Here is a 27,184-nt window from a genome sequence, read left to right on the forward strand (position 1 = left end):
AATTTTTTTTTATCCTTTAGGTATTTTTTTAATTGAAGTATAGTTGATTCACAATGCTAATTACTGCTGTATAGCATAGGTATTCAGTTATCCCTATATATACATTTTTAAAAGATATTCTTTTCCATTATGGTTTATTATAGGATATTGAATATCTAGTTCTCTGTACTATACAGTAAGACCTTGTTGTTTTTCCATCCTATGTATAAAAGCTTACGTCTGCTAGTCCAGCCTCCCACTCCATTTCTCCCCCTCCAGTAATATTTTTAATATCTGGAAAAATTAACATAATGATACTTGAAAATTTATTCACTGTTTTTAACTTGATGATTCTAGATGAAGGAAGTTCCACTGGTAACCCTATCCACATGGAAACTTCCATGAATGTTGGCTCTTGGTTTTGTTAATGAAGGCATAACAGATTGGATCTCTTTTTCTTTCCTTCCACTCACTGAACAGTGTAAAGACATGAAGCAAGACTGTTAGAAATATGTAATGCATAATTGCATAATTTATACAGACATAAACATGAACTATGATTTATCATGTATTGTGTATATTGTATATTATTATTAATACGTATTATTGTTTACTTATTTAATTCTCCCATTAGCTCAGTAAGAAAGGAGCAATGTTTCCATTACCAGGAAAGGAAACAACTGGGTAATCAAGTAACTTACTTGAGGCCATACGTTAGTGGCAGCTGATGAAGCAGTAGTCTTTTTCAAAAACAGTGAGAATCCCAAACTTCTCACTACAGGTCTCCTTCTGTTTCTTAATTGAAAGAGGCACTGTGTCTCTTTGACTTGTGACCTTGTGTCGCTTCCCCAAATTCATTTTGGAATTGAAGGACTTCTAGTTTTTACCCAGTTGAAATGGAAAGATTTTCTGCGCTGTGTCTCCATTTTTGAAAAGTGCCTTGTGTTCGCCTGGGTAGCTGGAGGATGGTGTTGGTGTCGCGGGGGGCTGGCACACGGTCCGAGTCCCAGGAAGTGAGAATGAGCTCCGTTTAACGGAGCTGGAGCCGTCGGGTCTCTACGAAGTTTTGATGGTGGCGAGGAGTGCAGCCGGGGAAGGGCAGCCTGCCATGCTCACCTTCCGAACCAGCAAAGGTGAGTGTAATCTTCCTTCAGAGGGGGGAATTGGCTGCATTGATGTCACTTTTTAATAATTAGTGTCATTTTGGGGTAGCAAAGTTTCTTTTTTTTTTTTTTTTAAGTAGCAGACCTGAGCTTTATTTTATTTTATTTTTTTTTTATTCTTTGAATCAGCCAGCAAAGTTTCTTATCTATAAATTTACTAAATAAACCTATTATAGTACCTCTTGGGGCCACATGTAGATGGTTGTATTCTTCTAGTCCATCTAGCATTTCACGGATATTTTTGAGAGTTTATGATAGGTAGGAGAAGGCAATGGCACCCCACTCCAGTACTCTTGCCTGGAAAATCCCATGGACGGAGGAGCCTGGTGGGCTGCAGTCCATGGGGTCGTGGAGAATCGGACACGACTGAGCGACTTCACTTTCACTTTTCACTTTCATGCACTGGAGAAAGAAATGGCAGCCCACTCCAGTGTTCTTGCCTGGAGAATCCCAGGGACAGGAGCCTGGTGGGCTGCCGTCTATGGGCTCACACAGAGTTGGACACGACTGCCGTGACTTAGCAGCAGCAGCAGCATGATAGGTAAGGCATTAGGTCAACGGACACAGGGAAAACAAGGATAATCAAGACAAAATCCATCCTGATAGAGCTTCTACTTTGCTAAGAAAGGTAAGACATACACATAAATGCCAACTCAAGGCAAAATTTCGGTTCAGCTAGTATTTACTGAATGACTTCTCAGTGCCAGGCAGTAAACAAAATAGATAATACTCATTTGCTGTCATGGAGCTTCCATTCTAGTTGGGAGAAGTATACGCATAAGTTATAAGAACATTAGTAGGTGGTGAGTGTTAACAAGAGAAATAAATTAAGGGATGGGTGTAGCATGGGCTTCTCAGGTGGTGCTAGTGGTAAACAATCCACCTGCTAATGCAGGAGACCTGAGAGATGTGGGTTTGATCCCTGGGTTGGGAAGATCCCCTGGAGGAGGAAATGGCAGCCCATTCCAGTATTCTTGCCTGGAGACTCCCATGGACAGAGGAGCCTGGTGGGCTACAGTCCATAGGGTCACAAAGAGTCAGACACGACTGAAACGACTTAGCATGCACGCACATGGGGTAGTAGCAGTTGTCACAGTTTGAACAGGTGACCAGAGACTGAGCAGTTGACAGCAGGGCAGAACTTTAAGGAGGTGTGTGGAAACCCATGTGAGTATCTGGGGCTAGAATGTCCCAGTAGAGAGGATAGCACATGGGTGTGCTTGGCGTTTCCAAGGAGCACTGAGGGTTCCAAGGAGCACTCCCACAGTGATGGGAGTAAAGTAAGTGGGGAGGGGAGAACACTCAGGGAGATGGATGATCATGAGCACATTGTCCCACCTGCAGGGACACCGACTTCGACCCTGAGTGAACTGGGAGCCTTGGAGGGTTTTGAGCAGAGTTGTGACACTGTCTCTTATGTGTTTCAATGCTGGCTATAGGGCCTTGCTGACTGTAGGGTAAGGATAGGCTGGAGGAGGGCAGAGGAATAGGAGGGACCAGATCTGACATGGTCTAGGCAAGACAAGATGCCAGAGGATGTGGGGTAGTTTGTGAGGGTGGTGGTGGTGGTTTAGTCACTCAGTCATGTCCAACTCTTGAGACCCCATGGACTGTAAGCCTGCCAGGCTCCTCTGTCCATGGGATTCTCCAGTCAAGAATACTGGAGTGGGTTGCCATTTCGTTCTCCAGGGGATCTTCCCAACCCAAGAATCAAACCCGGGTCTGCTGTATTGCAGGCAGATTCTTTACTGACTGAGCTACAAGGGAAGCCCACCCAGTTTGTGAGGGTAGCTTGATTGAAAAGATGCCATTTCCGGGCTTCACTGGTGGCTCAGTGTAAAGAATCCATCTGCTAACGCAAGACACGAGTTCAATCCCTGTTTGGGAAGATCCCACATGCTTCGGAGCAACGAAACCCATGCAACTGGTGAACCTGTGCTCCAGAGCCCGGTAGTCACAGCTACTGAGGCCTGTGTGCCCTGGAGCCCGTGAGCAAGAGAAGCCAAGCCACCGCAATGAGAAGCCCATACACTGCGGCTAGAGAGTAGCCCTACTCAGCACAACTAGAAAAAAGCCTGCACAGCAACAAAGACCCAGCACTGTCATAAATATATAAATAAAATAAAAATTTTAAAAGATGCTCTCGCAGGTTGGCCATAAATGAACAAAAAGACTTCCATGAGCAGAGACAGGAACTGGACAGAAGAGTTTTTGGTGTGGCACAGTATTGGAAAGGAGTTCTGATGATTGAAAAGAAATTGTCTTTGGCTTTTGAAAAAGATCCTTTTATTTAATTACTGTGTCTGGCCAGAAAAATGATGAGTATTTCTTATTTGAAATGTATTTTGAGTTATTACCCATAATTAGTCCTTAGTTGTTTATACAGTCTGACCTGCAAATACTGAATAATGAGCATGTATTTCGGTTCTAAAATAATCACTCAATTTCATTTTTTGCCCCTTGAAATTTTAAAACAGCATGACAGCTTTCGCATGAAGAAACTTAACAGAAGCTCTTAAATAATGAATTTTCTGCGTCAGAATTAAGAAATATGTACAGTAAAAATAAAAGTGGGTGAATAGTTTGAAAACCTTGATTAGAGTCATTTGGCTTTTTCATTTGTGTCATTTTTTCTGTGTGTAAATTAAAGCTACCCTGGTGAAGAGAGACACATTTTTGTTACAGGTACTAGAAAAAGACAAAGTAACTTTTCAAGTTAATTCCTCATATTAGCTAAGTAATTACAATGTAGGTTTTAAATTTAGACACTGTAACAGATAAGTTCATATATTTATATGCCAGTTGAGTTTCATGAGTCCCTTGGACTGCAAGGAGATCCAACCAGTCCATCCAAAAGGAGATCAGTCCTGGGTGTTCACTGGAAGGACTGATGCTGAAGCTGAAACTCCAGTACTTTGGCCACCTCATGCGAAGAGCTGACTCATTGGAAAAGACCCTGATGCTGGGAGGGATTGGGGGCTGGAGGAGAAGGGGATGACAGAGGATGAGATGGCTGAATGGCATCACCGACTCGATGGGCATGAGTTTGAGTAAACTCCGGGAGTTGGTGATGGACAGGGTGGCCTGGCGTGCTGCGATTCATGGGGTCACAAAGAGTCGGACATGACTGAGCGACTGAACTGAACTGAGCTGAGTTTCATAGTATTTTTCTTACTTATGCATAGAAGCTTATTCGTATTACATTATGTTATATTTTACCTTTCTAGAGAAAACAGCATCGTCCAAAAATACCCAGGCCTCCTCTCCACCTGTGGGCATCCCTAAGAGCCCTGTTGTTTCAGAGGCTGCAGACAACTTCGGAGTGGTACTCACAGATTCCTCTAGGCATAGTGGAGGTAAAGAGAAGATTCTTCATTTATTCATTCTGTTTGTTTCCAAATGTAACTGACCTGTTTCAGGTTATTAGGGGGTGGAGTGAGAGGGGTGGAGTGGGACAGGATATTTATTATTCAAATTATATCCTACCATATAGGTCTTTTAGGTTTTATTTCAACCATTTTAAAATGTCTTGAATTTGAAATCTTGAATACCCAGTACCATGATTGATGTTCAAAGTAATAAACTCAGATTTCAAATGTTATGATACTAAGTTTTTAGAACTCACAAAAAGGATTTTTCTGTCTCCTGTCTGGCATGGAAACCAAATTTACATTGGAACCCTGAACCTCTGACTTGTTTTTTTTAATGATTTGTCAAAATATATCATGGTACCTATAGTATGACTTAGTTTTTTATTGAATGATTGCATGTCATTCTCAGCTTTATTGTTATATCATGTTGATCTTACAGTGTTCAGATGTCATAGCAATAAAATTTTTAAGACTTCTTTTTAGTATTTAATCATACATGAATTCTCCCATTACAACATAATGTACTTTTTGTGATCTAGGGAAGGCTTAACATTTTATTACTGAGCTCTAAGAATTTTCAAGCTTCTCTTCCCTATTTTTATAGTCTTCCATGAGTTGGTCTCAGACAGAAGCAAGTCATAACATTTGAACGCCTCTGTGGAGTGCCTCTGCGTCTTCAGTATCATGAGCTGCTTTTTCTTGAGTCCTTTCACCTTTGAGATCAGAAGAACAAAAACCTCATGAATTAACACACTGTACTAAATGCTGGAACAGCAGAGATCAAATAAATCTTGCCCTTGGAGAGGCTTACAGTATAGGAGATGATGCAGACAATTAAACCAATACCAGTATAGCAGGGAAGATGGATTAACCAGCAACGATGGTTTTGATTCTACCTTGGAATCAAACATTTCACAAGAGATTTATGTAAATCACTTACTTGATAGGAAGGAGGCCCAGTGGCTGGCGGTAAGAGATGTTCCCTAAGCTAAGCTTCAAAGGCAAGAATGTTATAGCTGAATGAAGAAGCAGGAGAAACAGTTCTAGGCAGAGACCTCTCATGCAGAGATAAATGATGGACATGTTCTATTTCATTTAGAGATTCAGAGATTTTATTTAGTGCTATGGGGAATCATGCTACAGTGGGGAAGGAAAGCAGTCGCTTTGTATGATGTCCTTAAAGATTCAGTCTTTCCCTAAAAGCTATGAAGAAGCCCAAGGATTTTAGAGATGGGACGGAGGAGTGGCATCAGAGGAGGCTTGGAAATACAGACAGTGACAGTGTGGATGGAGAAGGACACAGACAAGAGATGAAGGGAGCTGAATCCTCATTGAATGAGAGTGAGAAATACGGTGACTTGGGCAACTTGAACTATTTACCAGGATAGGTGATAAGAATTTGTTGCTGAAGGTTATGGATTCTGTTCTGGCAATCATGAGTTTGGTGTTATCCAAGCAGAGATAACCATAAAGAAATGATTTATTTAATCTTCACAATAACCCTGTGAGGAAGGGAGCATCAGCGTATTACAAATCAGGAAACTGGGACTCAAGGGGGTTATGGAACTTGCCTAAGGTCACCCAGAGAGTGGTGGAACTGCTATCCGCAGTCAGACAGTTAGACTCCAAGAGCAGTATTCTTTATCTCCTTTCACATGCTGTTTCTTTTGAGTATTGATGGTATTCTTCTCTTTAGGGACTTTCCCCTAATAACGTTCTTTTTCTACTTGGTCTGTGGTATTCTTTATGAGTTTTAACCTCATGTGAATCAACAGAGGAAGTTGTTTTGTTATCTTCGTGTTAAAAGAGAGATTCACTAACTCCTATTCATTCTGTTTCCATTGCTTTCTAACTTGAAAGGAATACAGTAAGTATCATGCCAAGTTGCCTGCTTTGAATGTATTCATCTTTTCATCCATTAAACAATTTGTTTTTAAAATGCCACAAATTTCTTCATACAGGCACCGTATGCAGCATTACTTTGTTATGTGTTTGTATTCAGATTGAAGAGATGTTGAGACAGAGAGGTGTTGGTGGAGGCCAGATCCAGGCTAGACAGAGATGGGGCTTCCTGAGTAATTCATTGAAGTAATGTAACTGCGGGGGCTTCCCTGGTGGCTCAGCAAAAAAGAATCCACCTGCTCATGCAGGAGATATGGGTTCGATCCCTGGGTCGGGAAGATCCCCTGAAGAAGGAAATGGCAGCCCACTCCAGTGTCCTTGCCTGGGAAATCCCGCAAACAGAGGAGCCTGGCAGGCTACAGTCCATGGGGCTGCAGAGAGTCAGACATGAGTTAGCGACTAAAACGATAACAATGTAACTGTGGTCCAGAGCTGGTCCTCCTTGTTCTAGCTCTAGAAATAAGATAGTTAGCATATTGAAGGGTAGTCGGTCTTCTTGATAACCAGCTCATTCTTAAAAAATTCCCAGGTGATTAATGTAACGTGGGATGGCGGTTTACTACTTTCTCACTGTCATACAGACCAGGTTGTTTCTGTCAGCATCCTTGCTTTGTAGGGACCAAGTGGGAAGCCAGTTATAACCACAAGATTGCTTGGCCAGCAGTTAGGGATATGTGTTGGGTACACAGTTTAAATGATGAGCTCACTCCTGAGGTTTCCACCTGCCATGGAATCAAGACCATCTCATCTGTGGGCTGGGACATCCCTCCCCTTGGCCATGCTAACCGAAAGCTGCCAGGTGTTGGCTCTCTGACCGTCCTTTCCTACAGGTTCACATGGATGATCATGTGGATCATGTTTCCTGATAACACTTGTCTTTATTTAACTGTGAATCTGTCTTCCTTTTTATCAGCATTGATTTTATTGGTTCAGTTTATCTCTATTTACTGTTTGCAGTCTGTTTTCTGGACTAGCATTCCTGTAGCTTTGAAGTGTGTTAAGATACGTACGATAGTAATAACTACATTGCTGATTATTGACAGGCTATGATCATAAGAGATAATAAATAGAACAGTCTATAGACTGTTGGCTGAATATGTTTTCTATAGCTTGCTTGGATAAAGAAAACCATTTAAATAACACATCATTTTGAAAATTTACTATAAAAAAAAAAGAAAATTTACTGTAAATTATTACCACAGTCAGACTTGAAGCACCAAATAATAATTACTTATATTGTTTTAGCATCCCTCAGTGATCATACTCATTAACTTTCAGATTTTCAGAGATACTTATCAAGTTTATAAATTATCTCACTTATCCTGCTACTTTCTCTACTTCATTGCACATTAACTTTTCAGAGGACAGAAAGACAGTCATAAAGTTATTAACTCTGGCAAGTATTTCAACTCTGGTGAAGAGCCTTTAATAAAGTGATATTTGGGATTTACCCCTTTTAGTTCATTTGAGTAGTTCTTGTCTCTGATGCTGAGGGTTATCAAAATGAATGTTTCCATTTTCAGTCCCAGAGGCACCTGACCGGCCTACTATCTCCACTGCGTCAGAGACGTCTGTCTATGTCACATGGATTCCTCGGGCTAACGGGGGCTCTCCAATCACTGCCTTCAAGGTCGAATATAAACGGATGAGGACTAGTGATTGGCTGGTGGCAGCTGAAGACATCCCTCCTTCTAAGCTTTCTGTGGAAGTTCGTAGTTTAGAGCCAGGTAGTTATATTCAAACATTTTGTTTTAGAACATCAATGCTGACTTTAGATGCATATTTGTCTTTTTTTTTTTTACCATGTCTGCTGCATGTAGGATATTAATTTCCTGACCAGGGATCCAATCTGTGTCCCCTGCATTGGGAAGTCTTAACCACTGGACCACCAGGGAAATCCCTAAATGCATATTTTAATAATCTTATATTCTTCTAATTGTTAAAGTAATGTGAGCTTATTGTATAAAAATTTGAAAGCAAAGTATAAAAAGAGAATACTTACCCTAAACCCACCCATCTAGAGATAACCATTGTTTATATTATGTTGTATTTCTTTCTAGTCTTTTTTCCTTTCTAATACAAATAGGGATCATGCCATAAATATTGTCTTGTGACCCCCTTTTCCCATGTTATCTCATAATGAACAATTCTTCAGAACTCAGTTTTTAATAACTGGGTATCTATCATGTAAGTATATCATGATTGACTTAACCTAGTCTTTCTTTCTGGGCTTTAGATTATTTCTAACTGCAAATGAGTGGAAGTAGGGTTGTGGTGACATCTTTGTGTGTGTGTATGTGTGTGTATTTTGCTATGAATAAATGTTTTAAGAGGAAAATTGCTTGTTATTTGGCTACCATTGATCCGATGATGCATCTTAGCGTGGTTTAACCCACTACTTTGTTTTATGGATATGAGACAACATTCAGCACCTCTTTGTTCTGTTAAGTTTTGTTTCAGCATCAGGGGAGCTTCTCCAGATCCACTCCGTCTTAGTTGCTCAGTCATGTTCGACTCTTTGTGACCCCATGGACTGTAGCCCACCAGGCTGCTTTGTCCATGGGGATTCTCCAGGCTAGAATACTGGAGTGGGTTGCCATGCCCTCCTCCAGGGGAACTTCCCAACCCAGGGATCAAACCCAGGTCTCCTGCATTACAGGCAGATTCTTTACCATCTGAGCCACCAGGGAAGCCCATCCAGACCCCCTAATACATGAAACCATAAAAGAGAAAAGCACTAATCACAAATCAACTTTCCTTACTTCTGTTTGTTTGGGTTTCATGACTGTTTTTGTTGATGGACTTTTAAATGTACTTTAGCAGCAAAAACCCATGTTTGTCTGACAGGTAACAGGAGGAGCTCAGGAATATGTAGGTACAGTTGGGAGAAGGTGGCTGTTTTAAATATGAGCAAAGCTAAGTAACATTTTATAGATAGAAAGGACTGTTTACAGAAGATCAGGGGTTATTTTTGAGCTTTTGTGAAACTTGCTTTAGGGGTCTAATTTATTCTTTAGATTCAGATTTTCAGAAACTCACAATGCTTAGAGTTTTTTTTTTAAGTTCTTAATATCTAAGCCAAACAAATACCTTCTGTTGTAGCTTAAATCTGCTCTTTCTTATCCTCTTATTAGAGGGAGCAGAGTGACATCTGTGATCAGCCACACAGTGCCTCTTCATAGCTGTATTCCCTGTGTTAAACTTCGCTTCAGTTGTTTCTTTCAAAGTGAAAAAAACCTATTGGATTGGCCGTAAAGTTCGTTTGGATTTTTCCTACGTTCTTACGGAAAAACCCAAACAAATATTCTTGCCAACCCAATAGTTTCAGCAACCCATTCCAGTATTCTTGCCTGGGAAATCCCATGGACAGAGGAGCCTGGCGGGCTACAGTCCTTGGAGCTGCAAAGACTGGGACACGACTTAGTGACTAAACACCACCACCATCACCACCAGCTAGTCCTGTATTTGATGGTTATGACTTTAGAACAGGATGTTGAAAGAGAAATGTGCTCTTTCCTCTTCTCTCCTTGCTTCCTTCCATGAGGAACAGCATCTGTCTCTCCCAGGGACCCCCAGTAAGGTATTGGAATCTTGAACACACACAATGATTGCATGCAGTACCAGTGGAGTTGGCAAGTGGGTTGAAATCTATTCACCATCTAGGCTTTAGAGCATGTCGTTGTTATTGCAGAGAGATGCTTAGTACAATTATTGTATTTTGAATATTGTCCCTTAAATTCTGTTTATTTTCCCCTCCCTCAAAAGGTTCAACATACAAATTTAGGGTCATTGCTATCAACCATTATGGTGAGAGTTTTCGGAGTTCAGCTTCTCGTCCGTATCAGGTGGCTGGGTTCCCCAATCGCTTTTCTAACCGTCCAATAACTGGACCTCACATCGCATACACAGAAGCTGTCAGTGATACTCAGATCATGCTAAAGTGGACGGTAAGTAAAACATCTTCTCTAATGACAGAAGTTTCTGATGTGGCCATGTTAATTTAATATCGGGACATGACACTATGAATGGGAAATTTTTGAACTTTTAAGTAAGAGGAAATTGAGGGGCGCAGGTTTGGGTTTTTTTTTTTTTTACTTTTTATTTTATAATGGAGTATTAACTGATTGGGGCTTCCCAGGTGGCGCTCCAGTGGCAAAGAACCCGCCTGCCAAAGCAGGAGACATAAGAGATATGAGTTCAATCCCTGGGTTGGGAAGATCCCCTGGAGGAGGGCATGGCAACCCACTCCAGTATTCTTGCCTGGAGAATCCCATAGCCAGAGGAGCCTGGTGGGTTACAGTCCATGGGGTTGAACAGGGTCAGACACAACTGAACTGAGACGACTTAGCACACACACACTCCTAGCTGATCAACAGTGTGATGGTTTCAGATGCACAGCAGAGGGACTCAGCCGTACATACACATATATCCCTTCTTCCCCCAGATTCCCCTCCCATCCAGGCTCAGGGGCAGGGCTTTAATAAAATGATTGTCTCTTCAGCTCTCATCCAAGTATTAACATAATCACCATTTCGTGTTTTATTGCTTTTGAGCCCAATGTACTTTTTTGTCTTTGAGCCAAGTGAGACATATTGCTTTATTTTTGTTTAGCCCTGCAGTAAGCTAAAATGCTCTCAATACCTTTGAATACCTTTGAATTAAATTTTAAATGGCTATCAAGGATGTCTATAAAATGAAGCTCAAAAAATATTGCCACACAGATAAATAAATCTTAATGGATGTAAAAGTTACATTATTTTTGTCTTTGACAAGTCTTTGCTTCTCTTTTCTAGTACATTCCATCGAGTAACAATAACACTCCCATCCAAGGATTTTATATCTATTACCGGCCAACGGATAGTGATAATGACAGTGATTACAAGAGGGATATTGTAGAAGGTAAGTGCCGTGGACAAGCTAGAGTCTTAATAAGGGAGTTTTGGAGGGAGAGGGTTTATGAATATTATGAAAAACATCCCAGGGTAAAATAGAATAAAAAATGAAATGACATATATACTATTACTTTGAATTTTTTCCAAAGAAAGTTAATTTGTCCAATTTAATACAGTGGACCCTTGAAGAGTGAGGGGTTGGTGGCTCGGTCTGTAAAGAATCTGCCTGCAATGCAGGAGCTGCAGGAGACTCATGTTTGATCCTTGGGTCAGGAGGATCCCCTGGAAGAAGGCATGGCAGCCCACTCCAGTATTCTTGCCTGGAAAATCCTATGGACAGAGGAGCCTGGCAGGCTACAGTCCATAGGATCACAAAGAGTCAGGCACAACTGAAGAGATTTTGCACGTATGAATCCTAGTTCGGTTTTGCATATGTGTGTGTATATGAAATTATTTGCTTAACATTTGCTTCTCCCACTAAATGTTAATCTCCTCATGGCAGAGGGCCTTCTTTCTCACAGCTGTATCCCAAGCCCTACACTGTTGAGTTGTTTGGTATTTATTGAGTGAATGAATGGGTGAATGCTCAGAGTCCAGAAAAGAACAGTGGCGTGTCTAGGGTGATCAGGTTGGAAAAAAGACATCTATTGTAGCCAGCAGCAGAACAGCTGTCTTCAGATTGTGTTGGTTTTTTTTTTTAATTTATTACTTTGGCTCCTCTGGGTCTTCGTTGCTGTGCTGGGGCTTTCTCCAGTTGCAGGGAGCTGGGGCTACTCTCTAGTCGAGCCGTGCGGGCTTCTCGTGGTGGCTTCTCCCCTCTCAGAGCACGGGCTCCAGGTGCTTGTGAGCTTAGTAGTTGTGGTACCTGTGCTTGATTGCTTCACAGCATGTGGCATCTTCTCGGGTGAGGGATCAATCCCGTGGCTACTGCATCGGCAGGCAGATTCCTAACCATTACACCACCGGGAAAGTCCTGTCTTCAAGTATTTAAGGACTAGGATGTGGAAGGAGGTACTCAGTCTGTTTGGGGGAGGGCAGCTAGAAGGAAATCGTGTGAGGAAGAACCCTTTCATGCCATATTTCTAACATGGGTTCCCGCACAAAATAATAAACTCCCTAATTTGGGAGGTGTTTCTCAGTGGTATCTTGGAACAGAGTCTTGCTTTGGGAAGAAGACTTCTTCCGAGGTCTTTTTTCACTCTAAGATTCTTTTTTTTTTTGAAGTATTAATCTCCTAATGAACCGTCTCAAAATATTTTCCCAAGCCAAGGCGACTTTCCTCTGACTTTTCGACGTCAAATAGTTTTTTGTTATAAGTAATCTTACAATAAATTATTTTAATAGGTGCCATCATGTTTCTTTAAATATTGTGGTTTTCTTTTTGTTGTTTATCCAGTGGAATTACTTTTGTGATGTGATGAAAAATTTGTTAACTAAATTTTAGTACCTGGTACAGAGTAGGTGCTCCCTAAATATTTTTTGAATGCAAGAGTGATTGTTTCTCTTTTAATCCGGAAAAATAGGAAAGAAATGAGTTCCCCAAACCCGCCTTCTTTATAAAGATTTGGGGAAGTGTGGAAAAATCATTGTTAGTGGCAAAAAAGATTCAGTGAAGTCAGGATGGTAGCTTCCTGGAGGGAGCAGTGGCTGGAGGGAGCGTGAGGGGGGCCAGGAACACTTGCTTCACCTGGGTGCTGGTCCCACGGCTGTGCTGTGTGTGTGAACATTCATCTCTACAGTGATGGATCCTTTTTCAAAAATATGCATGTTCATGAAAAGAAACAGGATTGTTAGTGACCGATCTACACTGTAGTCCTGGCTCAGTCTTCATTTTAGTTGTGTCTGGGTTAGGCAGGTGGAGCTGTCTGGTTTTTAGTTTTAAAATCTTTTGAGAGAGGCTACACTTTTATTAGAAGGTCATTCTAAACAAGGCAAATATAAATGAAACAAACATCCCTCTCTGTCTCCGTCAATATCACTCTCTCCCCTCCCCTTCCCGGTTCAACTCTAGAAATGCGCCGAGAAACACTTTCTGTACTCTCTAGCTAAATCTTTGAACGTTTACAGACTTGAGTGCGCCTGTGGAGTGTGGAGCTGGGAAATTCCTCTAAAGGAGCTTTTGTTTCTATTACCAGCATCTGTACATGCAAGCTTTGCCTTGTGGTTCACAGAGAACTTGTTTATGAACGTAATAGAGCAGTTAGCTGTTTAAGTGGGCTTCACTTGCTGTGTAATTTAATTATTCCTTATTTTCAGGTTTATGCACTTGAAATTCTTTTTGTGCCAGTTGGAAACTTTTGGCTTGCTCTCCAGAGCCGAGAAACAGAAGTATTTATCCTTTATATATAAAGTTTTCTTTAAAGTTTTAGATTACTTACGTATATCAACTCAAAATGGTTTAAGCTTTGAAATGCAATTACATTGTTAAAGAATACAGTGGGAGAAGAACAATTATACTGGTACCCTTCCTTTTGAATTAAGTTCCACGTTTAGATAAGCTATAAACGTTTTGAACATACCAGTGTTTTTGTGATGATTATTTTAATCTTATAAATTAAGTTGAGTTCCAAGTAAATCAGAGCATGTCATCCTGATCTTTAAGCCTGTTGCTTTCATTTTTTACCTTTTCTAAAATGTTCTTGGTGAAAAAAACTGCCTGCTGAGCAAACAGCATGCAGGTTGGTTGATTATAAACCTAATAATACACTTAGGTGTCTTATTTGTCAATGACCTATAAAACCTTTCTGGTGATATTTCCTATAATCGGAATAATTCCAATAACAATGGGATATTATTCTAATAAGATATGTATTAGTTTATTTTCTCTTACTAGTGACTTATCAGTAGCTTAGTTTAATGCCATTTTTACTAGTGCTATGAAAGGAAAACTTCAAATCTAGTGTCATAATTATTCAAGTGAATGTTGATAAGTGAGTGGGGGGCTGGGCCAGGAAAAGACCTAAAGATAGAGAAAAAAGTTGAAGTCTTTTAGCAAAGTTTTTGGAATTTAAAAATAGATCTGTTCCTATCTCAAGTAGATTTTGAGTCAAGTTTCTTTTAAGATCCTCTTTACACTTATAAATGGGGCCTAGAATTCCCCACTTGTGAGTTTTTCATAGTCCTTCGATCCTAAAATAAGCAGATTCTCTTCCTTATAAAATATGGGACTTGTAAAATATGAATGAGGGGCTTTGTGTTGGTGGCCTGGAAAGGGGTATGCTTCCGGGTTGAGATGTTTTTGTCTGTGTTGAATCAGGAAGAATCCCGGAGCCATTGGTTCTGTCAGCCAAGTCGATTTGACTTGTGTGCATAGTTTTGTTTCATTAATTTTTTTTCTTCTCTCCCTTTAATTGACTCTTAAATCAGTTGGTGGTATAGTTGAGTTTCTAAGAAACAGTGAAAACAGTTTGAAGAGGTATTTTCTAAGAAGGATTAAAGGTGCTTGAAGAGTTCATTGAGTCTGGCAGACGTGTCCCTGTTTATTAAAGTTTGTCACAGGTCCACGGAAGTAAAAACAGAGAGTGATTTATAATGAAGTTGCTCAGTTTAGAAGTGTTTCTAAATGAAATGCTGGCTGTGTGCCACGGATCACAGCCTCATTCTTTACTTGTGTGGTTTGGAGACCCGGATTCGAAAGGAAAGAAATGATGGGAGCAGTAGCCAAGAGCTTCCCATAGTAGACTTTGCTTTTTGAGCATTCATTTATATGTTGGAGGACTTCCCTGATGGCTCAGGGGTAAAGAATCTGCCTGCAATGCAGGAGACACAGAGACACGGGTTCCATGCCTGGGTCAGAAAGATCCCCTGAAGAAAGAAAGGACAACCCATTCCAGTATTCTTGCTAGGAGAATTCCATGGACCCAGGAGCCTGGCAGGCTACAGTCCATGGGGTCGCAAAAAGTCAGACACGACTGAGTGTACACACACACACACACACACACACACACACTGTGTCTCATTAGAGTGGAACTGAGAGTTTTGCTGAGGTCTGTCTTGTAAAGGTCACTTGTTCTGGGAAAGACATTGTTTTCTGACTTCGTACATGGCATTGCTTTCTGGTGGATGAACAGAGTGGGTTGACTTGCTCGCTGAAGTATGGGATCAAAGGACTTGAGGGTTTTCTTTTAACTTATGCATAAAATGAATATGTATTTTATGGAAGACTTACTACTAATTACTTGTAATGAAACAAAGTCTGAATCCCCACAGACAGGTTTAGCTTTAATTCAATTTCTCTCTCCTCTTTACCATTTCTTTTCATACCATGCAATAGAAATGCCATTCATCTGTCGTGTATTGCTAAAAGTATAAGGACATTTTTATTGCTCAAACTGACTGTATGGTGATGGCTCCTGCTCCAACTTCATTTTGAAATTACTAAATAATTTTGTTGACTCTGTTGTTTAGGTTGTGGGGTATTTAAAGCTTATCTTCTATTTTTCCTTTCTAGGTTCAAAGCAGTGGCACATGATCGGCCACCTGCAACCAGAAACCTCCTATGATATTAAAATGCAGTGCTTCAACGAAGGAGGAGAGAGTGAGTTCAGTAACGTGATGATCTGTGAAACGAAAGGTAGGGGAGGGGTGAGAATTAGTGGTTTTTCCCTGCACAGAGCTAGGACTCTGAACTCTGGATTCCTTCTGACTGTCGACGTGTTTCCAAAGATACTTTGGACTGTTTTCTAGGTACATCCACTTAGACTGCCTCAACAGTCTAGCCTTATGTCAGCTGGAGCAGCGGTCCCCAACTTTATTGGCACCAGGCGCTGGTTTTATGGAAGACAGTTTCCCACAGACCAGGGAGGTGGGCAGGTGGTTTGGAATGATTCAAGTGCATTACATCTATTGTGCACTTTATTTCTATTATTATTACATCAGCTCCACCTCAGATCATCAGGCATTGGATCCTGGAGGTTGAGGACCCCTGGGCTAGAAAACTTGCCTTAAAAGTAATTTAGATAAGTATTCATTGTAAGTTTCTGCATGCCTCTGGGTAGGTCACTTCCCTTTTTTTTTTTTTTTTTGGTCCTCCGTGAAGGAATAGAAATATTTGCTGACTAATTTCTGAGATTGCTGAGAGAATTAGAATGCTTCCCCAAAAAAGTTAAAGAGAAGTCACTACCTGTGTTTAAAGTGGTTTTTGAATAACAAATATGTATACTACCTACTTGCTCAGTTAAGTGTAGTAGTTAAGTTCAGAATTAGTCGATAATTCTAAAGTAAGACTTCAACACAAGACATAGATTAGCTGTAACATACTACAATTGTTGAAAACAGAAGATATCACACTTAAGTAACAGAAGCACCCAAAGTGGAAACTGAGGCTCAGAAAGGTTGAATTCATATGCCAAGACTCAGCTTCATCATTTAATTTTGAATCATGTGTCTTTCTGCTTCAAAACCCACATGTTAAATTCACATTTAAACGTTTATACACACAGACCTGTAGACTAACCTTGAATTTCATTTGCTTAGCATATATTTGAGTACCTTTTTGTACTGGACACTGTAAGTATTAATGAGCATTTCTTACTTGCCTCCAGATGCTGTGAAACTCAGAACAGAATTACATAAAAATGAAATTTCTTGTCTCTGCTCCCAAGACATTTAAGAATCTAGCCAGGCAGAACATAAAACACAGACAACAATGTAGTAACTGTATTGTTTTTAATAGTCTTATAGTATACATTGTTAATTGACTTTGCTGGGGAATCAAAGGTTCCAGCTATAGGTTTTCAGATCAGAGAAAAACAAAACCCTTCTTTAAAATGTTAATTGGAACTTCCCTGGTGGTCCAGAGTTTAAGACTGCCTTACAGTGCAGGGGGTACAGGTTTGATCCCTGGTCAGGGAGCTAACATCCCACGTGCCTTGTGGCCAAAAAAACTGAAGCAATATAAAACAGAAGCAATATTGTAATAAATTCAATAAGGACTTTAAAAAATGGTTCACATAAAAAAACCCAAAAAATCTAAAAAAATAAAATTTTAACTGTTCACGCTGAATGACTTTCTAAAATGTATTACACAATCCCCAGCCTGTTTAAGTAGAACATTGGATGCATGAGTTCACCTTTTTAAAGAAATGACTCAGGGTTCTTATTGTGAACAGCGATTATCTTATCTTAATAATTCAGTACAGTTTTCTCAGGAATGACACAGTGTTGGAGGCCAGCCACTTCCCCCCACTGTTAAAGATTGTGGACCAGCGTGATTTTTGTTTAGTTCTCTGCTTTCTCTTTTTGTTTTGGCGCTTACCTTGCTCATGTCATGCTCCTGGCTGTCTCTTCTTATTCACATCCATAGGACCGTCTCACACACTGCAGAAGTTTTTAAGTTCAGCGAGAGGTTGGCAACTGTTCATCAAGCTTGGTGGAATTATGAATAAATTCAGGGTAAATGAAGAGTGAATAAACCTGAAGGACTTCCCTATGAGTAATTGTGGTCTTTCATGTACAATCTGTAACATCCATTTTGCCTCAGAAACTTGTTTGTTGTCTTAGGAATTGGCAGGGACCTTAGAATTGTATAATCCAACACACCACCCAAAGTAGAAATTTCCTTTAGAGTCTTTGCCAGGTATTCTTCTAGCTTTCAATGATGCAGAGCTCTTTCCTTTGAAAGGCAGCCTCTCCTTGACTGATTTCCAGCCCTGTTCTATAGAATTGAAGTTGCTAGAAAATGGAACCCCAATATAATATTTGTTGAAGTAGGTTTTTTTTTTTTTAAAAGATCACTCTGCTCCTGTAAGTAGTTAGGAGCCATAACAAGAAATGTAGAATAATAACTAAAGACAGTAACAAACTTGATTGAACACTACCACATGCCAGGCTGTAAGCGGAGAGCTTTTTTACATGGATTAACTCATTTATTCTTTCATGGTTTTATTTATGTATTCTAATTTTTTAAGAAGTTTGGCTGCCCTGGGTCTTCCTTGTGGCGGGGAGTCTTTCTCTAGTTGTGGTGCGCGAGGGCGTCTCTTGTTGTGGCACATGCGCTTCCCAGTGTGGTGCAGGGGCGTCTCTTTCTGTTGTGGTACACAGGCTCTGGATCACACGGGCTCAGTAGTTGTGGCGCGTGGGCGCTCTAGCTGTGCCGTAGACCCTACAGCATGTGGACTTCTCTCGTTGCGTCTCAAGGGCTCTCTCTAGTTGTGGTCTGCAGGCTTAGTTGCCCCATGGCATGTAGGATCTTAGTTCTCAGTTGTTTCATTGCTGAGTTGTGTTCAACTCTTTGTGACCCCACGGACGGCAGCATGCCAGGCTTCCCAGGCCTCCGCTATCTCCCGGTGTTTGCTCAGATTCATATCCATTGAGTCGGTGATGCCATCCAACCATTTCATCCTCTGTCGCCCCTTTCTCCACCCGCCCTCAATCTTTCCCAGCAGCAGGGTCTTTTCCAATGAGTTGGCTGTTTGCATCAGGTGGCTGAAGTATCGGAGCTTCAGCATCAGTCCTTCCAGTGAATATTCAGGGTTGATATCCTTTAGGATTGACTGGTTTGATCTCCTTGTTGTCCAAGGGACTCTCAAGAGTTCTCCAGCACTACAATTTCAAAGCATCAGTTCTTTGGCGCTCAGCCTTTTTAATGGTCCAGCTCTCACCAGAGATCAAACCCACGTTGTCTAATTGGAAATTAGATTCTTAACCAATGGGCCACCACGGAAGTCCCCTCATTTACTCTTCATTACAACCTTATGATGGAGCTGTTGTTATTATGTCTATTTTCCACATGCAGAAACTGGTTCATGGAAGTTCAAGTCATATGGCTAAAGGGTACATGGTGGAATAGGATAGAAACCTGGACAGTCTGGTTCTAGAGCCAGGCCATCAACCACTATGCTGTCTGCTGCTTTGCTATAACATGTAGAGCATTAAGAGCATGTTATCTGGGGACAGAGAAAGTGGGGTTTATGTGCCACCTGTTATTAGCTTTGGCTCTTGCCATTATCCAGAATACCAGTGAATTAGGTAAAAGTACTGCGTTAACGTGGACTTCAAGAGTTCTTGGTTTTAGAATGTTTAGTATTATGTGTGAAGTTTTTGGAGTTGTATATAATTGTTCTAGTAGTCCAAAGTCTTGTCTTTTAATATGATTTACAGGCAAAAGGCATAAAATATGTAATCGTGAGTCTCATTCAGCTCAAAGTGTGTCAGACAGAAAGGAGTTTTTGTCCCATCTGTAGGTTACCATATTTTTATTTCAGCTCTTTGGGAGTCTTCTGCCAGTACAATTGAGCAGATCATCATATAGCAGTTTGGGTTAGACCAAGTGCATCTGTGTCTCTGACCTGATGATTTCTCTAGAATTTGTGGCCTAAAACCTTAGCACATTAGACTTTTAAACTTTGGAGCCCTCTTTGTGACTCATTGGTGGTCAGATCATCTCAGTCACAAGTGTAAACAGACTGGCTTGCGTTCCTAACCAGACCTCCTCCAGAGAGTAAACCGTTTCATAGAGACTGTCTTCCCCCTGACATCATATTTTCCTTTCTGTTTTTCAACTAGTGAAACGGGTCCCTGGAGCTTCTGAGTATCCCATCAAAGACTTGAGCACCCCTCCAAATTCCTCGGGGAGTGGCGGGAACGTGGGCCCTGCCGCCAGCCCCACCAGAAGCAGCGACATGCTGTACCTGATCGTCGGCTGTGTGCTGGGGGTGATGGTGCTCATTCTCATGGCTTTCATTGCCATGTGCCTGTGGAAGAACCGCCAGCAGAACACCATACAGAGTAAGTCATTCATCAGCGTCTCCTGCTCTTTTTTCTAAAGATGGGTAGAAAAATATTGTCAGAATAAATATTTTTTTCTAACACGTTTGTGCATGAGTGTTGTGGGATAGAACACATCAGATGCTCTTCATTCAGTGGAGATGACTTTAAGATGGTGCTAGCTGTCAGCCAAAATAAGTGGAGCATCAAATTAAATTGCCCCGGAGAAATAAACAGCAAAGGCCAAACTAAGCAGGTCTCTAAGTAAATAGCTGACTCAGTGCTGGGAAACTCTGCTGATGTTGGACCACCAAAGAGGCTGAGGACTCGGAGCATGGAGCTTTGGAATTACTGCAGGAACCCCTCCGTACTGCTCCAGATCTTGTCAACAAGGAATGAAAAAGGCATGATGGAAAGGAAGCTAGTGAAGACTGTTCTAAGTTACTGTCCTGGGATGACACAGATGAAGACGCTATGCTCCTGATTCGGTACTTCATGTACCAAAACAGCTCCAGAGTGGTGTCCCACCCCCAGAGACGGGTCCAGGAGCCCTGGAGCTGTCAGTGATGGTGCTGCAGTGAAACGTGTAACCTAGAACCCTCTTCCCTTTTCTTTCCTCTTTTTTCATCCCCTCACCTGCTTACCGTTCCTCTTCCCCCAGCTATTATAAAAGAGGACAGTCAGATCAATCAGAGGCTTTAGTCTCTGCTAGGAGGAAGTATTTCAGTTTCCTCTTTGGCCCCAGAGTAAAGAGATGAAACAAAAGCAAAGACCCCAGCAGTGATTAGCGCTCAGCAGCTCTTAGCTGGTTCCTGCCTGTGGCCCCTTTTTAGTGAACAGCTCAGGGGGGAAAAGTGATTTCTTTTCATCACCTTGTTGCCTTCCAGGAGATAGGCAGGGTGAGAAGTGGTGGAGATGGTGATGGTGGTGCCAGGCTAGAAGAGCTGGCCATCTTTTGGGTCTTTTTCTAAATGGTTCTGATGTCATTGACTTTGATTGTGTGAGAGTGCGCTAAATCACTAAGAGTACTGATCTGCTTGTCTGAGCAAGATTAATCTGGCTAAAGTTGCTTTCCTCTGTGACTTGAAAATATGTTGAAAGATGGGAAATGGTAAGGTTCACTGATGGAAACCTTCATTCATTCATTCACAAGATAGTCATTGTGGCTCTCACCTGTGTGCCCCACACTGTGGTGGACAGAGCAGCTATCATGCCCTCTTCATCCCATTTAGTGGAGAAGAGAAGCACGGGCAGTAACACACCTGTGCTGCTAACACACCTGTCACTGGAGGAGGGACAGCTGCCCCGGTCTTGGCACTCTCCTCCAGTCCCTTTCGAGAGCTGATCAAAACTCTGACAACGAATCCTGTGCAGTTTAGATAATATACATTCTAAAGAACATTTCACGTTTTCTAAATACATCTGGTAGGTGTGCTTCTGGAAATCAGATATTTGAGGCAGCTATGGAAATACTTTTAATGTAAGGGAAGGGAATAATTAGCCTTTCATGCCCCGCAATTTCCAACTTGGCTGTAATAACCAAGGACCTGTATGAATAGTGAATGCTTCCCCAATCCCATCCTTTTACTTAAGTGGTGTTTATTGCTTTTTGAAATATTCTACCTAAAGTTAGCCTTTTGCTGGCGTTTTATACAATTTCTTTCGGCACTTTGAAGCATCGGGGAATTGAAACACATTTTCTTAGTGTTGCCGGTACTTTGATAGTTGCAACTTGTACAATTTATTCATTCTCTTTTGAGCAATTTCTCTCTGGCTGATTTCTGTGCCCATTAAAAGAGTCATAATTAACTCATAGTTCCTGGCTGCCTCCACACCGTTAAGGAAATAACAGTAATAACTTGATTAAAGCAAATCTCACAAAGAAGCTGTAAGTGAACACTTTTTAAGAGTGTATTTTAGTACAGTTGTAGTTTATTAGGGATTTAATTAATAAAACTTCCCAAACAAGAAGAATTGTCTCTTTCAGTCCCTTACCCTTTCTGTTTGTTTGTTTGCTTTTTTTGTTCTCTCTCAACAGAATACGACCCACCAGGCTATCTCTACCAGGGGTCAGATGTCAATGGGCAGATGGTGGAATACACCACTCTGCCCGGCACAAACCGGATAAATGGAAGTGTTCATGGAAGCTTCAGCAATGGCTGCTCGCATCTGCACCATAAAGTCCCCAATGGAGTCAGTGGGAGCTTAAACGGAGGGCTCTACTCTGGGCACGTGAGCTCTCTAACCAGAACACGTGTGGATTTTGAACATCCTCGTCACCTAGTGAATGTAAGAGACCTACTTATAAATAAGAGCCTCCCTGTGCCCCACGATGTCAGGGTGCAAGAACGTGGTCAGCACGCGTGCTTTTCCCAATAAAGCAACCTCGCAGGTTCACTGGTGTAGCTGCTGTCACCAGCAGCCTCTTGATCCAGTCATCTTTTGAAGCTTTCTGTTATCAAGCAGTAGTTGTATTCATCAATCTGAATTATATCTAGAGTTATTTAGCGCCAAAAGTGCAGGGCCAATTATAAACAGACTGGAAGTTATTCTTGAGATGAAGCGGAAATTCTATTGGCCATGGACCAAGCCACATAGTTTAAATTTGATTTATTTAGAGCAAAGTCTAAAAGCTTATATGCTTAGAGGAGTCAGGCAGATGCTGAAATTGAGTGAAACAAGTTGGGGATGAGACAGAAGTAGTGGTGGTATGGGAGAGCCGTGTAGAAGCAGCCCCCGGGGGCTTCCCTGGTGGCTCAGTGGTAAAGAATCGCCCTGCCAATGCAGGAGACACAGGTTCGATCCCTGAGCTGGGAAGATCCACGTGCTGCAGAGCAGCTAAGCCCCTGGGCCAAAACTATTGAGCCTGTGCTCCAGAGCCTGTGAGCTGCAACTACTGAACCCACGTGTTGCAACTACTGAAGCCCACAGGGCCTAGAGCCCATGCTCTGCAATAAGAGACGTCACCGCAATGAAAGCCCCCATATCACAACTAGAGAGTAGCCCCCGCTCGCTCGCTGCAACTAGAGAAAAGTCCTTGTCGCAATGAAGACCCAGCACAGCCAAAAAATAGATACCATTTTTAAAAAAGAAAAAAGAAGCAGCCCAGGTTTAGCGCCTGTTGTCCACACACCCTGTGTGGCCAGGTCTTCTGAGTTTTCACATCTGTAAATCCAGGTGAAGTCTAGGTTTTTTACATTTGGCAACTACTTCCACTTTGAGAAAAAAGCCTTGCATGGGCCGTACACAGCATGGCTGTGTGCCCCCAGATTGTCACTTCTGACCTCCTGTGGGGTTTTCTTGATTTGTTTTGCCCCATGTGTGTTTTCTGGTTGCCTATAAGGCTTTCATATTTTATAAGATTAGTGTTCTTTTGCCACAAGGAGTGATAAACCTTTAGTACTACTTTATTTCAGTGCGATGTAAGAGACCCAGGCTTGATCCCTAGGTCGGGAAGATCCCTTGGAGAAGGGAATGGCAGCCCACTCCAGTATTCTTGCCTGGAGAATCCCATGGATAGAGGAGCCTGACGGGCTACAGTCCATGGGGTTGCAAAGAGTCTGACACGACTGAGTGACTAACACTTTCACTTTCAACCAGCTGATAATACTTTCATTTTTGAAATGGGAATAGAATGACTAGTGTATTTTAGATTTGTACTGGTTTAAGAGATTCTCTGCACCAGGAAACTTGATTTATTACATTGTTTGGATAGTCAGCCACTTTATTTTCAATCACATAAATAAAATGTTTAGTTGATCAAATTAAACACTCATTTACATTTTTGTCATTGTTTCAATTACAGATAAATTTGCCATAGCCTACAGTGTGCTAGAAATGAAGAAGTTTATAGAGATTTTTAAAAAAATCTTAAACAGTAGTAAAGATTTATTAACTCTTTATTAATTTATTAAACTATTAAATATTATTTAATTATTATTAAATTAAATAGTTTTAAATATTAAAATATTTATATAAAATAATAAAATATTAAAAATATTTTTAAATAAAATTAAAAATTATTAAATTTATTAAAATCTTACCTTTGGAGACCAAAACTATAATATATATTTGTATCTTAAAGCTGGAAATCTAATGGCTTTCCTGTGATCTAGCTTTAATATGTTGTAGAAAAAATACTTAATTTGCTTTAGTGCATCATTACCAAAAGTGAATAATGATTTCATTATTTTGTATGGAAAGACATGGCTTATATTCAGACTTTCTAAACTTTTTTTTGTCACCATTCCTGGTCCAAACTACTAACATTGTCCAAGAAACTGAAGGAGAGAGCATTACCGTTTGTATAGCACAGGCTGTTTCCATAAGAAAAAAAAATAAGTCTGATGTTTGCTTTAGTGTTTGAACACAGCACTTTGTGTTTTTTGAACAATGAGTTGCTCTTTAAATAATAGCTGCCCCAGTAAGTATGCAGTTTTAGGTGTTATCCCCTGTGATCTTAGCTCATTCATTTTCTTACTCTTCTGGATATGTGGAAATAAGGACATTTTAAAAATGCTTTTGATCATAAAATGATTGAATTAACTTTAATATGTTTAGTGAGTCCAATAAATACGCTATCCTGTAGGTTCTTAACTTCAGTTTCTTCTAAAGCTTTGGAGTTTATCCTCCTGGACTGAATATAGCATAGGAATATTCTTTCAATGTTTTCTCAAAAGCTCCTCTTGCTAGTTGGATCAGGAATGTTGCAAGAAATTTTCAGTACTTTTGGTTTGCTTAGATTCTGGCTGTTGTTATGAGATGAATGGAAATGGAAAGTATTCTGGGAAAAACAATTGCCTGAACTTTTCCTAACCTTGAGGGCCTGTTCTGAGCTTGGGGAGCAGTGTAACAGCCTCCTCCACCCTTATCAAATTCAGCTCTGCTGTTTTGCTTCTGAAAGCAGAATTTTGACTGTGACCATAAGGCTGATTCAAGTCGTAACCCATTTTCAAGAACTCTTGCCATTGTATATGTCAAGTGAACATTTTACAGTGAGGTATGTGTTAATCTGGGCATTTTTCTTAATTGCTGGGCAGTTTCCGCCAAAAGCAACAGCACAATATTAATACTCCCCTCCAGGTCATCGCTGGCTGAGAATCTACTCCATCTGGAAAAATATAACATGTTTTAAGACTTCATGGAGTCAAGTGAACAAACCTAATCGAAATAATTACAGGAAAATGAAGATGGGTTTATCTTGTGACATCATTCAAACAGATTTCCACCCTGTTTCTCCAGCTAGCATCCCATAAAAATTTTCCATGACTGCTAGGAAAGTAAAAATGAATAGGAGGTTATAACGTATAGTGTATTTTGGGCCCATTAGATTTGAAACACTGAAGGGAAATGACTAAACTTCTCCCTTCATTTATTTCCCTCTTTCCAGTATAAACATACATGCGAAAACCCATGGTAGTTGAGTTTGGGGAGAACAGTTTTACTATTGTACACAACTCCTGTGTGCGTATAGGTAGATAGTGATAAACATAACATGGCTCAAGGAGATGGTTAAAATATACCACATAACCATTTATTGTTGGTGTGGCTTTATTTAACATTTGAGATGATCTGATTACTATCTGTGACACCTTCAGCACTCCGTTTTTCCTTTTTCCCTCTGCTTCTTTCCTGACAAGGGTGGTGGCCTGTACACAGCGGTACCTCCGACTGACCCGATGGAGTGCATTAACTGTCGAAATTGTCGGAACAACAATAGGTATGTTGGTGTGTATTTGCGAGTTGTGAATAGGTGTGCAACTCCGTTTGTTATTCTGTGTTCAGCAGAGAAAGTTCTTGCAGTTTTACCTAAGTTATGTATAAATCTCCGAGTATGGAGTCTTAAGTTTAAGGTTGTTACTCAGTTTTTGCCCCAGCTTTACAATTTTTAAAGCTTCGTGCTTTGGTTTCTTTTGATATATTGACAATATTAAAGGCTTTGTTTCTCACTGAGATCCTGTTAGAAGGTTTGATGTTTTTGAAACCTTTAAATCAGTGCCTTTCTCTTTAGATAGACTTTATCTTTTCTCACTTATTCTATTTTCAGTAGAATTTTCTTTTCTATGCTGTATGGTATTTTCTACTCTATATTGTAGATGACAGCCTGTTTGAATGTTAGGGAGGAAAAACCCTGTGTGTATGGTAATGTTTTTTCATGGTAACATTACTGAAAATTTCTTATCAGGTTGTTCAATTTTTTAAAAAAATCTTAAAACCTTAAGATAATTAAGTAGCACAAGCTTGCTTTCTTTTAATTTCTGTTTTTTTAAATTAAGAATTTTATGTGCTCATAATTTTTCAAACAAGATGGGAATGTGTAGAGTGATATATACATTTAATTTTTGACAGAATAGTCAGAAAGCTTTCATGCTGCTTTTTTATGTATTAATCCTGAAGGATTATCAGATATTTTGTTGTACTAAAGTTATGTCTCTTGGAAATCTCAGTTCTTTCTTTTACATAATGATGGTGTTTGATTACATGGTCTCAAAAGTCCTTCTCAGCTCTAAAACTCTGCAATTTAGAAATCATATTACAGTTAGTACATAAAATACCTGGAGTATTGGACTAGAGTTTGGGTATTTCATTATTGAAATGGGATTTGACCCATATTTTAAAAATGAATTATGAAATTACAAGTTGCATCTGGGAGCTATCAAAGCCAGAACTTAAAGAAGGATCCAGTCAGTCATTGAATTAAAATTACATTGTTTCATCTTGTGTTTTGAGAGTTGCTGAACAAAAGCAATGAAGCTTCCTAGAGATTTTTTTTTCATCATTTGCTTAACCCATTTTAGGGTTTCTGTATTAGCAACAGCCATCTGCATGTTTTGTGTACCAAGATTTGCTTGTTATATTTTAAAATGCTGTATCACCTTAACTAAATTTTAAGATACTTGTAACAGTAAAGCCACATTTTTGTCCTGAGTTTGTCAAAGGCTTTATCACAACTTGTTAGGAACATGCTAAAGAATTGGTAAAGATAGTTCATACACCCGGTAAGTAATCAGATGGATTTAATTAAAGCACATCCTCTGTGGCTCCTGTGGCCAGCAGCAAATATGATTCAACCCAGACATTAGAATGATGTAGCAAGAGAACCTCAGGTCTAAGAAGAAATCAACATAGGCTTTGCTGTTGATTAAATCTATGCTCTTGGGAAAGTTAATGT

The 27,184-nt window shown here is 40.4% G+C and overlaps 1 protein-coding gene across 6 annotated transcripts in view; it reads left to right on the plus strand.

Moving 5' to 3' along the window:
* CDON (cell adhesion associated, oncogene regulated) overlaps window positions 1-27,184 on the plus strand; it is a 97,674-nt gene that overhangs the window by 51,732 nt on the left and 18,758 nt on the right. For all 6 annotated transcript variants that reach the window (XR_006335207.1, XR_006335208.1, XM_043873558.1 and 3 more), the window contains 9 exons: window positions 938-1,112; window positions 4,370-4,498; window positions 7,939-8,142; window positions 10,181-10,362; window positions 11,209-11,314; window positions 15,758-15,880; window positions 19,813-20,034; window positions 22,052-22,302; window positions 25,653-25,732. Coding sequence is in view for 4 of the 6 variants with exons in the window: in XM_043873558.1 (XP_043729493.1) it covers window positions 938-1,112; window positions 4,370-4,498; window positions 7,939-8,142; window positions 10,181-10,362; window positions 11,209-11,314; window positions 15,758-15,880; window positions 19,813-20,034; window positions 22,052-22,302; window positions 25,653-25,732 (1,472 nt within the window). In the remaining 2 variants the exon portion in view is untranslated. The remainder of the gene's footprint in view (window positions 1-937; window positions 1,113-4,369; window positions 4,499-7,938; window positions 8,143-10,180; window positions 10,363-11,208; window positions 11,315-15,757; window positions 15,881-19,812; window positions 20,035-22,051; window positions 22,303-25,652; window positions 25,733-27,184) is intronic.

The sequence above is a fragment of the Cervus elaphus genome, chromosome 2, assembly GCF_910594005.1.
Source record: "Cervus elaphus chromosome 2, mCerEla1.1, whole genome shotgun sequence".
Lineage (NCBI taxonomy): Eukaryota > Metazoa > Chordata > Mammalia > Artiodactyla > Cervidae > Cervus > Cervus elaphus.